The sequence below is a fragment of the Oncorhynchus gorbuscha genome, linkage group LG10 (genome assembly GCF_021184085.1).
Source record: "Oncorhynchus gorbuscha isolate QuinsamMale2020 ecotype Even-year linkage group LG10, OgorEven_v1.0, whole genome shotgun sequence".
NCBI classification, from domain to species: Eukaryota; Metazoa; Chordata; class Actinopteri; order Salmoniformes; family Salmonidae; genus Oncorhynchus; species Oncorhynchus gorbuscha.
In genome coordinates, this window is record NC_060182.1 from 25,129,708 (window position 1) to 25,141,472 (window position 11,765).

Sequence of the window (11,765 nt, forward strand, 5' to 3'; positions counted from 1 at the left end):
TTTTTAGAGAGGTGGATTTTTAAAAGTAGAAGTTCAAATTGTTTGGGTACAGACCTGGATAGTAGGACAGAACTCTGCAGAATATCTTTGCAGTAGATTGCAACACCGCCCCCTTTGGCAGTTCTATCATGTCTGAAAATGTTGTAATTTGGAATGAAAATTTCAGAATTTTTGGTGGTCTTCCTAAGCCAGGATTCAGACACAGCTAGAACATCCGGGTTGGCAGAGTGTGCTAAAGCAGTGAATAGAACAAACTTAGGGAGGAGGCTTCTAATGTTAACATGCATGAAACCAAGGCTATTACGGTTACAGAAGTCATCAAAAGAGAACGCCTGGGGAATAGGAGTGGAGCTAGGCACTGCAGGGCCTGGATTCACCTCTACATCGCCAGAGGAACATAGGAGGAGAAGAATAAGGGTACGGCAAAAAGCAATAAGAATTGGACGTCTAGAACGTCTGGAACAGAGAGTAAAAGGAGGTTTCTGGGGGCAATAAAATAGCATCAATAATCAATAATGTACAGACAAAGGTATGGTAGGATGTGAATACAGTGGAGGTAAACCTAGGTATTGAGTGATGAAGAGAGAGATATTGTCTCTAGAAACATCATTGAAACCAGGAGATGTCATTGCATGTGTGGGTGGTGGAACTAATAAATTGGATAAGGTATAGTGGGACTAGAGGCTCTACAGTGAAATAAGCCAATAAACACTAACCAGAACAGCAATGGACAAGACATATTGACATTAAGGAGAGGCATCCTTAGTCGGGTGATCAAAAGAGTCCAGTGAGTGGAGTGGTTGGTTTGGGGGTCACGGCGATTTAGACAGCTAGCCCCCCAAACAGATCCACAGATGATGCCATCTCTATTGCACTCCACACTGCCCTTTCCCACCTGAACAAAAGGAACACCTATGTGAGAATGCTGTTCATTGACTACAGCTCAGCGTTCAACACCATAGTACCCTCAAAGCTCATCACCAAGCTAAGGATCCTGGGACCAAACACCTCCCTCTGCAACTGGATCCTGGACTTTCTGACAGGCCGCCCCCAGGTGGTGAGGGTAGGTAGCAACATATCTGCCACGCTGATCCTCAACACTGGAGCTCCCCAGGGGTGCGTGCTCAGTCAGTCCTCTCCTGTACTCCCTGTTCACCCACGACTGCATGGTCAGGCACAACTCCAACACCATCATTAAGTTTGCTGACGACACAACAGTGGTAGGCCTGATTACCGACAACGACGAAACAGCCTATAGGGAGGAGGTCTGAGACCTGGCCTGGTGGTGCCAGAATAACAACCTATCCCTCAACTTAACCAACACTAAGGAGATTGTGGAGTACAGGAAAAGGAGCACCGAGCACGTCCCCATTCTCATCGACGGGGCTGTAGTGGAGCAGGTTGAGAGCTTCAAATTCCTTGGTGTCCACATCAACAACAAACTAGATTGGTCCAAACACACCAAGACAGTCGTGAAGAGGGCATGACAAAGCCCTCAGGAAACTAAAAAGATTTGGCATTATTCCTGAGAGCCTCAAAATGTTCTACAGCTGCACTATTGAGAGCATCCTGACCGGTTGCATCACTGCCTGGTACGGTAATTGCTCGGCCTCCGAACGCAAGGCACTTCAGAGGGTAGTGCGTTCGTCCCAGTACATCGCTGGGGCAAAGCTGCCTGCCATCCAGGACCTCTACACCAGGTGGTGTCAGAGGAAGACCCCAGCCATCCCAGTCATAGACTGTCCTATCTACTACCGCATGGCAAGCGGTACCGGAGTGCCAAGTCTAGGACAAAAAGACTTCTCAACAGTTTTTACCCCCAAGCCATAAGACTCCTGAACAAGTAACCAAATGGTTACCCGGGACTATTTGCATTGTGTGCCCCCCCCCCCCTCCAACCCCTCTTTTACACTGCTGCTATTCTCTGTTTATCTTATATGCATAGTCACTTTAACAATACATTCATGTACATACTACCTAAATGGCCCGACCAACCAGTGCTCCCGCACATTAGCTAACCGGGCTATCGGCATTGTGCCCCACCACCCGCCAAACCCCTATTTTTTACGCTTCTGCTACTCTCTGTTCATCATATATGCATAGTCACTTTAACATTTCCTACATGTACATACTACCTCAATAAGCCTGACTAACAGGTGTCTGTAGATAACTTGCTACTCTTTTTTCAAATGTCTTTTTACTGTTGTTTTATTTCTTTACTTACCTACACACACACTTTTTATTTTCCTTTTTTTGTTGTCCCGCACGATTGGTTAGAGCATTTCACTGTAAGGTCTACTACACCTGTTGTATTCGGTGCATGTGACAAATAAACTTTAATTTGATTTGCGTTTATCGTCGAAGGAATGAGCGTTACACTGAGGCCTGTACTCTGGAGCAGGATCGATTTGGAGGTGGAGGGTCCGTCATGGTCTGAGGCGGTGTGTCACAGCATCATCGGACTGAGCTTGTTGTCATTGCAGGCAATCTCAACGTTGTGCTTTACAGGGAAGACATCCTCCTCCCTCATGTGATACCCTTCCTGCAGGCTCATCCTGACATGACCCTGCAGCATGACAATGCCACCAGCCATACTGCTCGTTCTTTTCTTGATTTTCTGCAAGATAGGAATATCAGTGTTGGCCAGCGAAGAGCACTCTTTCTCAATCCCATTGAGCACGTCAGGGACCTGTTGGATGGGAGGCTAGGGCCATTCCCCCTAGAAATGTCCGGGAACTGGCATATCTGGTGCAGTCCATGAAGAGGAGATGCACTGCAGTACTTAATGCAGCTGGTGGCCACACCAGATCCTGACTGTTACTTTTGATTTTGACCCCGCCTTTGTTCAGGGACACATTATTCAATTTATGTTTGTCACATGTCTGTGGAACATGTTCAGTTTATGTCTCAGTTGTTGAATCTTTCTGTGTTCATACAACTATTTACACTTGTTAAGTTTGCTGAAAATATACGCAGTTGACAGTGAGAGGACGTTTCTTTTTTTGCTGAGTTTATATCAAATGCAGCGGCCGTTGTTGCTCTTGGCACTTCCTGTCAGCAGCTCCAGGGTAGAATGAATTGATTGCTGAGACAATTTTTTATTATACCTTTATTTAACTAGGCAAGTCAGTGAGGAACAAATTCTTTATTTACAATGACGGCCTAGGAACAGTGGGTTAACTGCCTTGGTCAGGGGCAGAACAACAGATTTTTACCTTGCCAGCAACCTCTTGGTTACTGGCCCATTGCTCTAACCACTAGGCTACCTGCCGCCCCAGAAAGCGTGGGGTGATGGGAACCTCCTCTGAGAGCGTTCACAGCACACGAGGAACAAAGTCCATGTCCCAACAAAGTCTGTGTCCAAATGCAGCCTGCAGTGGGGGGGGATTGTTCACAGCGACGCACATCATTGTGAGCGACACTAACTTTGTTCCCCGTGCGCTGTTAACGCTCTCAGAGGGGGTTCCCATCACCCCACGCTTTCTCCTGCTCACCTTTCACTGGCCCACAGCCACACAACTCTGGATCTCTAGTGCGAAGACATGGGTAGACACATGTATATGCACACACATTACACTAACTGACTAACACACACACACGCACAGAGACAACATACAGACAGACTCCAAGTTAATTCCTCATTCAATCTAATTCTACAATACTCAACATTACACCTACAAACGTAGCCTCACCCAGACCAACACACTGAGACCACAGGACCTTCCTTCCACTCTACCAATCCTCTGTTTCATTTGCCCCCAGTACCATAGCCCAATGAGACCCCCAGGACTACGGCCCTGCGACCCCGGTTGAAACTGTAGCCCTGTTCACTAACTCTCTCACCGGGTCAACTAGCCACGGCAGAAAGGGCCAACCCCACCAGCAGTCAGAAAATATACAAACCCCACTCACTCCTCACAGAGTAACAGTGAATGCAGGGATTGCTGTAGGTTGAAAGCCTAAAGTAAATACTCCTCCCTCCTCCTCAAACTCCAGACCTATTTTTCTCAAATGTTCTCCCTCCTTACTTTGCCTGCACTACGGGCCAAGCAGGACCTCTTGCTCTCTCTTTCTCTCCAATGAAATATGATGAAATATGCAGAGGTCTGAGCTGTTTACACAAGACTAGGAGAGGGAGAGCCTTTTATGAAGAAACCGAGAGCCGACAGGAACTAATCCCTTTAAAAAGGTCTATGTGGCATCGATACGAGTCAGAAACAGTTATTCTAGTGTCAAAATTGACTACAATGTGTAAATAGGATAATTTTGGTCATAAAGTCATTCTCATCCAAAACAAGTTTGGATCCTCAGTGATGTCAAGAAATCATACCCCCTTTTGCCAAGCTCCACGTGCAAGTGCCCCTCTTCCCACTTCGGTTCCCTTCATTGAGGGGAATCGATTAATCTGGCCCTTGAAAGAAAAGAGATACTGTTGGTTATGTAACGTTATCATTTGATAATAGTAGCGAGGCAGGCTAGCTAGCTAGCTACATGCTAGCTAACGTTAGACTACAAGTCGGATTTGCAAGTTAGTTCGTAGCTCATACAAGTATATTCTGTATTTTATAGGGCAAAACTAAATAATGGATTCAGCTATGGTGGTAGCTAACTCATGTCTGAGTCTGACTAAAACAGTGAACTAGGAGCAACAAACTGTAATGGCGTCACCAGCCTAAATCTAATCCAATCTGGAGCTACACTCAGTCTACATCTGTAAAGCATAGTCCACTAGTTAACACAGCCACAAAGTCTATAACAGAAAAATATTAGATTAAGATTAGGGTTAGGCACAAGGTTAACAGTGTGGTTAAGGGTTAAGGTTAGGGGATAGTAACATTAGTAGTCTCTAAAAAAATAATACTTTTAGGAAAACGGTTTTTATGTTTAGCTCACATAATTTCATTTAAATGTTCACATTAAGGTTTTTGTAATATAATAACTCAAATCAAATTCAAATCAAATGTATTTATATAGCCCTTCGTACATCAGCTGATATCTCAAAGTGCTGTACAGAAACCCAGCCTAAAACCCCAAACAGCAAGCAATGCAGGTGTAGAAGCACGTTGGCTAGTAAAAACTCCCTAGAAAGGCCAAAACCTAGGAAGAAACCTAGAGAGGAACCAGGCTATGAGGGGTGGCCATTCCTCTTCTGGCTGTGCCGGGTGGAGATTATAACAGAACATGGCCAAGATGTTCAAATGTTCATAAATAACCAGCATGGTCAAATAAAAGGTCTGGGACAGGTAGCACGTCTGGTGAACAGGACAGGATTCCATAGCCGCAGGCAGAACAGTTTAAACTGGAGCAGCAGCACGGCCAGGTGGACTGGGGACAGCAAGGAGTCATCATGCCAGGTAGTCCTGAGGCATGGTCCTAGGGCTCAGGTCCTCCGAGAGAGAGAAAGAAAGAGAGAAAGAGAGAATTAGAGAGAGCATACCGAAAATTCACACAGGACACCGGATAAGACAGGAGAAGTACTCCAGATATAACAAACTGACCCTAGCCCCCCGACACATAAACTACTGCAGCATAAATACTGGAGGCTGAGACAGGAAGGGTCAGGAGACACTGTGGCCCCATCCAATGATATCCCCGGACAGGGGCAAACAGGAAGGATGTGTCAAAAACGAATTTAGACATTGATTAATGTTTTTCTATAGCTTCCAAACTCTTTTTATATAATTGAGGAGGAGTACCAATATGGCTGCATGATGGTTTCAATACAGTGTCCTCAGTAATCCAGCGTTTATACACATCACTGATTTATACACATATACAATACACACGCACACACACAATCAAAAATACAGATGACACACAGAGACTTATGCTGTAATGTATAGTGTGTATATAGACAAACAGACTTGCACAGACAATCTCTCTCTCTCACACACCAACACACACACACACATTGCTAGCCCTCCTTGTATCCTCCTGCCATCGCTATACCACCATCCTCTCCATTCATGCATTCATCAATCCCTCTCTTTTCCCTAACATTCCCTTAACACACACACAGTCCTCCTATAGAGCCAGGCCTCTAGAGGCCTGCCACACTGACCCAGCTGTTCTCTATGGTGCTGCTTTAGTTTGTTAAATGCTGCGGCTCAGCTGGACCCTAATGGTTCCACAGACAATGATCTACGGAGAGGTTAAAGAAACAGACCAAGAGATGAGTCTATCAGAGTGTGTGTGTGTGTGTGTGTGTGTGTGTGTGTGTGTGTGTGTGTGTGTGTGTGTGTGTGTGTGTGTGTGTGTGTGTGTGTGTGTGTGTGTGTGTGTGTGTGTGTGTGTGTGTGTGTGTGTGTGTGTGTGTGTGTGTGTGTGTGTGTGTGTGTGTGTGTGTGTGTTTGTGTGTGAAATGAATCAAATGGACATGACTCCAAACAGAACGGCTAAATGCATGGGAAAGCCCAAAGTTAGCCCTTAGTGACTTGGATAGACCAACACAGTACAGTAACTGTAGCTTATCAGAACCAAATCTAAACACTGAAAACATCTCAACATCAGATCACTCTCCACTCAATACGGAACCTGGCCATTACAGACCGAAAAGCCCAGACCCCGACCAGATGAGACAGTATGGGGAGAGGAGCAAGGGAAACGGGGGGAGAAAGGCATGTTACCTAATTAGAGGCCGTGTATAGCTCTCAGTGATAGTCACCACTGGACTGGAGGAAGCCACGGGTCTCTCATGATGGAGCTCCAGCCATGGCTGTGTAATCATTACTTCCCAGTCATACTGACATGCCCTTACTGGGACTGGAAGATATTGGGGGTGCTGAGAGTAGAGGGGGTCTGAGGAGTAGAAGGGGTCTGAGGAGAGGTTGCGTAGAGTTCATAACTCCACCTGCTTTCACTGACTTGATGAGGCATTACAAAAACCCTCTGGTTCCACGTCAAATGATCTGTCCTGACAAGAAATATGTCTTCCTCAACATCACTTCATTGTAATTTCCTTTATAGGTATAAATAAAAACACAATAGGTTTGCCAGAGTCCGGAGAGTTTCCATAGGTCTGACAAGTGGAACCTTTTCTCAGGCAATTTCTTTCTCTCTTACATTTTCCCAGCCTCCCTCTCCTCTTTCACACATCTCATGTGTTCCTCTCCCTCTCTCCACTCCTCTGTCGGTGCTGTGTGATCTGACGGCATTGTCGTCTGGGAGCTGTAACTTCAGAGTGCTGCGGCAGAGGTGGCAGACATGGTGACACTTTATCAGGGCTCAGACACCAGACACACACGTGTGAGAGCGTCACAGAGTGTGATAAGAGAAGAGACGACAGCGCCGAGGTGTCGGGCGTCTAGCAGATAGCTACCTGCTACTGTCACCATTCCTGCATAGCAGCAGCAAGGCAGCCATCTTGTTTTTTGAGATACTGGAACACACAGACATTGTTGATGGACATTCTAGAACAATCCACCACTCAATGGTAGACAGTCTATATTATAAACTGGGTGGTTCGAGCTCTATATCAGACCGTATAGCAAGGGTATGATAAAACATATATTTTTACAGATTTAATTATGTTGGTAACCAGTTTAAAACTGTAATAAGGCACCTCTGGGCCTAAGAACAGCCCTTAGTTATTGCTTAATTAGAACAACTCCTCAGACTTTCTTGAGCTTCTGCTTTCCTAAAGTGATTCGATAATGACAATTTTCATGGATACACACTCTAAACACACTCCTGGAGTTGAGCTGAGAGGCAATGTCAGCAGGAGCTAGTCCACTCCAATTCTGTCAATCTCTGTACACCAAAAGGTTTAACTCCGTATTTCACTCTCGGAGCTGTACAGTATGCTGTTAATTGGTGTGATGATCCAACTGGATTGGTTTCTGAGACCCTTTTTCTTTTTCCTTATGTTTCTAGATGATTGCAGAAGTCTGGGGAGCTAGAGAGAGAGGGATGGAAACACCCAACATTCCAGCCTCTGATCTCCAGACAATGACAGATTATTCAGCTCCTTCTCAATCCCCCCTCAACAACATCTGGGAAACACTGTAAAACAAACGCATTAATGAATTAAAACAAACAGCCTCTCCATCTGCAGTACTCTGCAAACAAATTGAATCCTTTCAAAGTGGATGAAGATGAGGAGCCCTGTGTTTATGTGTGTATTTGTGCTTGTGTACATGTGAGCAAAGAGAGTGTGTGTGTGTGTGTGTGTGTGTGTGTGTGTGTGTGTGTGTGTGTGTGTGTGTGTGTGTGTGTGTGTGTGTGTGTGTGTGTGTGTGTGTGTGTGTGTGTGTGTGTGTGTGTGTGTGTGTGTGCGTGCGTGCGTGCGTGCGTGCGTGCGTGCGTGCGTGTGTGTACGACTGTTTGTGTCAGTGCATTTGAGCGTGTACAGGCTTATTTACCCTGCTGAGGTCTGCATATGCCTGATGGGGCAGAGGAGGGGGAGGATGGGGAGAAGGGAGGACATGGTGGAAGGTGAGGAGACAGAGGGCCAGGGGGCTGGGGTTCTCCATCTACAAACACTCACCAGCACACACAGAACAGACCTGGGGCTACAATGACACCCCCTGAGACCCCTAGTACACACCCGGCCCCTAGACCCCCATCCCCGGGGACCCAGACCCACTTTAAGAGCCCACCACCAGGGGTTCCCCACTTCACATCACAAACACTGCCTGCTCCGACACCAACCATCCATCCAGCCTGACACCCAGACTAATCACACAGAGCAGGAGGCAGGGGCACCACCAGATCCAATACCAACATCAACCAATACCACCAGGGGGCGAAGAGGGTGAGAGGGAGGGGAGGGGGGAATGGGGAGGTGAAGGGGGGTTGAGGAGTAAAGGGGAGGGTTAGAGGGACCTGGGACTCTAGTCTGAAGGACCGATTGGAGGCTTAACAGTCTGATGATTATCTTTGAGTGAAGGAGTAGATGGGGGGAGGGATGTAACAGATGGAGGGAAGGAGAGGTAGTGGTGATTCAGAGGAAGGAGAGGTAGTGGTGATTCAGAGGAAGGAGAGGTAGTGGTGATTCAGAGGAAGGAGTGCTGCTTAGTACCCCTTCCTTTTTTAAATACCCATACTAATTGATTAAATAAGATAATTACACTTTTTTCCTTTTTTAAAATTGCCTCTAAATCCCCAGTCAAGGATGATATCTCAGGGCTTTATAGTGGGATCTGGCTAGGGGAAAGATTTGAGTCAATACCAGCTACATTTTACAAGTCAGTCAGATGTGCCATTTTTTCAGCAACAGGATAAAGAAAATATGAGCATAATTATTTTCTATTGAAAACATCTCGTCCAACAGGAGGAAATCCCGTTTGACTTTTATCATTAATGCTTGCAGACCCACTGGGACTGGAGAAGGGCCATGTTTGTGAACACTGACCAGGAAATTACAACTCTATGTTCCCGCTAAATCAAGCATATACATATACAGGCAGCCTGAGATGACAAAGATACTCAGGGGTATCACACGTTCAAGCATGTACAACCATAATTCCACATTTCTAACCTTGTGAGATTGATTTATCCCACTCTAGTCTATGAGCCGCAGATAAAACAGCAGTTGAATGTAAGTGGTTAGATAATACATTATGAATCCATATATTGTCATAGTTGAGTGTGCGAAGACAGAGCCTAGAGGTTTCCGTCTCGAACAGCAGTGTCCGCTCGCTCTATAAAACTTAATTGCGGCGCAGGAATGAAATAAACGAATCGCGCGCCACGGTGTGCCCGACCGCAATACACCAAAAATCCCTCCAGGGAGAAAGTTCAGCGATGTATTCACGTTAAAACCAACAAACTAAATGTAGGGCTTCGACTAAACCGCTCGCTGCCTACAGTAGACCACAATCAACCATATTTAAACAATCATTTCCCCCCTTGACAAGACCCTCCAAGAAGCCTGTGCGTGGGATGTAGGTTATAACACTGAGGAATTAAAATATTTAACTCATTATATAAAACAGGCCTGTGCATTAAAAACACTCAGAAGCTAAATTTGTAGCTATAATATACCTATAGAATATTGTATTTCTTTTGTATCTAGGCCTATATAATGTTTTCAATGTTCTCAAAAATCTTACACATTAACTCATGTTCTCATGAACTGAACAATAGAACATACTGTATTTCTTATTGTCCAATAAATTATGTAGATTACATTGAATTCAACAGCACATAGAATATAATTTCATTAACACCAATATATTTAATTGCCTTTATCCCATTGTCTGAATTGTGCAAGCATAGGCCTATAATACTCTACAATATTATTTGCAACACACCTTTAAGAAATTCATACTGTTGCCCACAATTGGGCTCACACGCGTTGAATGGCTCTGCTCTGTGGAGAGCCCTGGCGTCTGTGATATGTCTTGTCGAAAACACAGGCGAACACAAACGCAAACACACACTAGCCTACATTCTTCAACTTTCATGTGCTTACATGGGAGTGGGTAGCCTAATAATGGATACAAAGCAATAGGCTATAATTCACATACACGCCCTGGAAAAAGTAATGCACATGTTCAAACACCTTGTGCGCATTCTGTCTAAATCTATTTTCAAATGATGACACATAGTTGAATATGAATAGACTATTAGGCAAAATAATAATTTAATTATTCACCAGTTGTAAGCCTAGATCGGACAAAACGTTCCTCCCCATCCGGGTTTTAGACGTTGTTGAAATAATAAACATTTGAAAAAAATAATAATAATCAATATAGCTGACCAGAAAACATAAATGTGATCAAATGAATGTATTTGCATGTATTTTACCTTTGTATGAAAGTCTGAGTCGTGGTACGTTCATCTTGGTAGCTGAGACTGTTGTTAGAAGAAGAGCAAACCGAATCATCCGCTGGCAGAAATATGATAATTCCTTCATCCTTGGAAATGTCCTTTTGAATTTCGATAGATCTTTGAGTTTGGGAAGTTTTGCAATTCACCTCTGTAACAAACGAATATTTAAATTCAAAATGATTGTAGAACTGTATTTTCATAAGTTATAAAAGTGTTTGTCATAAACGTGAAGGACTCAGTCACTCCTGTATCTAGACTCCGTGCATAATTTTCTCAGATATTAGTTTGTTCCGGGTCCACCACTCTCTCTGTGCCCGGCTTGACAGCGTGGGTTTGTTTCTACCTCTGAACAGACTTCGCTATACAACCCCGCCTTTCTCTGGAGGAGCAAGAGAACAGAGCAGCAGTCAGCAAAGGGAAGCGTTCCAAGCGACCCGCCTCTTGCCAGACACGCTCTCAACGAAAATGCTCATCGGAGAGTCCACTTTACACACTATGTGATAAATACGTTTGTTGCATTATTTTGTCGACGAGGGGCTGTAATTGAGTAAAGCTCAAACCTTGCGTCTGTTTAGGTATTTTAACCTAACATAAAGTGAAACGAATAAATTATCATGGTCTGTGCGCAAGAAGTACCATTGGATATTTGGGGCAAAGTGATGCAATCTCAAGAAGACCTTAAAGGATTTACATTTAACTGAAAAAAATATTGAACAAAGTAACAATTAGTGGTGTAAAAAGTACCCAATTGTCATACTTAAGTAAAAGTAAAGATACCCTCATAGAAAATGACTCAAGCAAAAGTGAAAGTCACCAAGAAAAAGAATACTTGAGTAAAAGTTTAAAAGTATCTGATTTTAAATATACTTAAGTATCAAAAGTAAATGCAATTGCTCAAATATACTTGTGTATCAAAAGTAAAAGTAAAACTATAAATCGTTTCAAATTGCTTATAATAAGAAGATCAGACGGCACAATTTTCGATAGATTTT

General features: G+C 44.2%; 1 protein-coding gene across 1 annotated transcript in view; it reads right to left on the reverse strand.

Moving 5' to 3' along the window:
* Positions 1–11,136, reverse strand: part of LOC124045742 (semaphorin-3G-like) — a 101,289-nt gene extending 90,153 nt beyond the window's left edge. The window contains exon 1 of the mRNA XM_046365318.1: positions 10,750–11,136. Within this exon, the coding sequence (XP_046221274.1) occupies positions 10,750–10,858 (109 nt within the window). The 5' untranslated portion in view covers positions 10,859–11,136. The remainder of the gene's footprint in view (positions 1–10,749) is intronic.
* Positions 11,137–11,765: the final 629 nt, after the last annotated feature.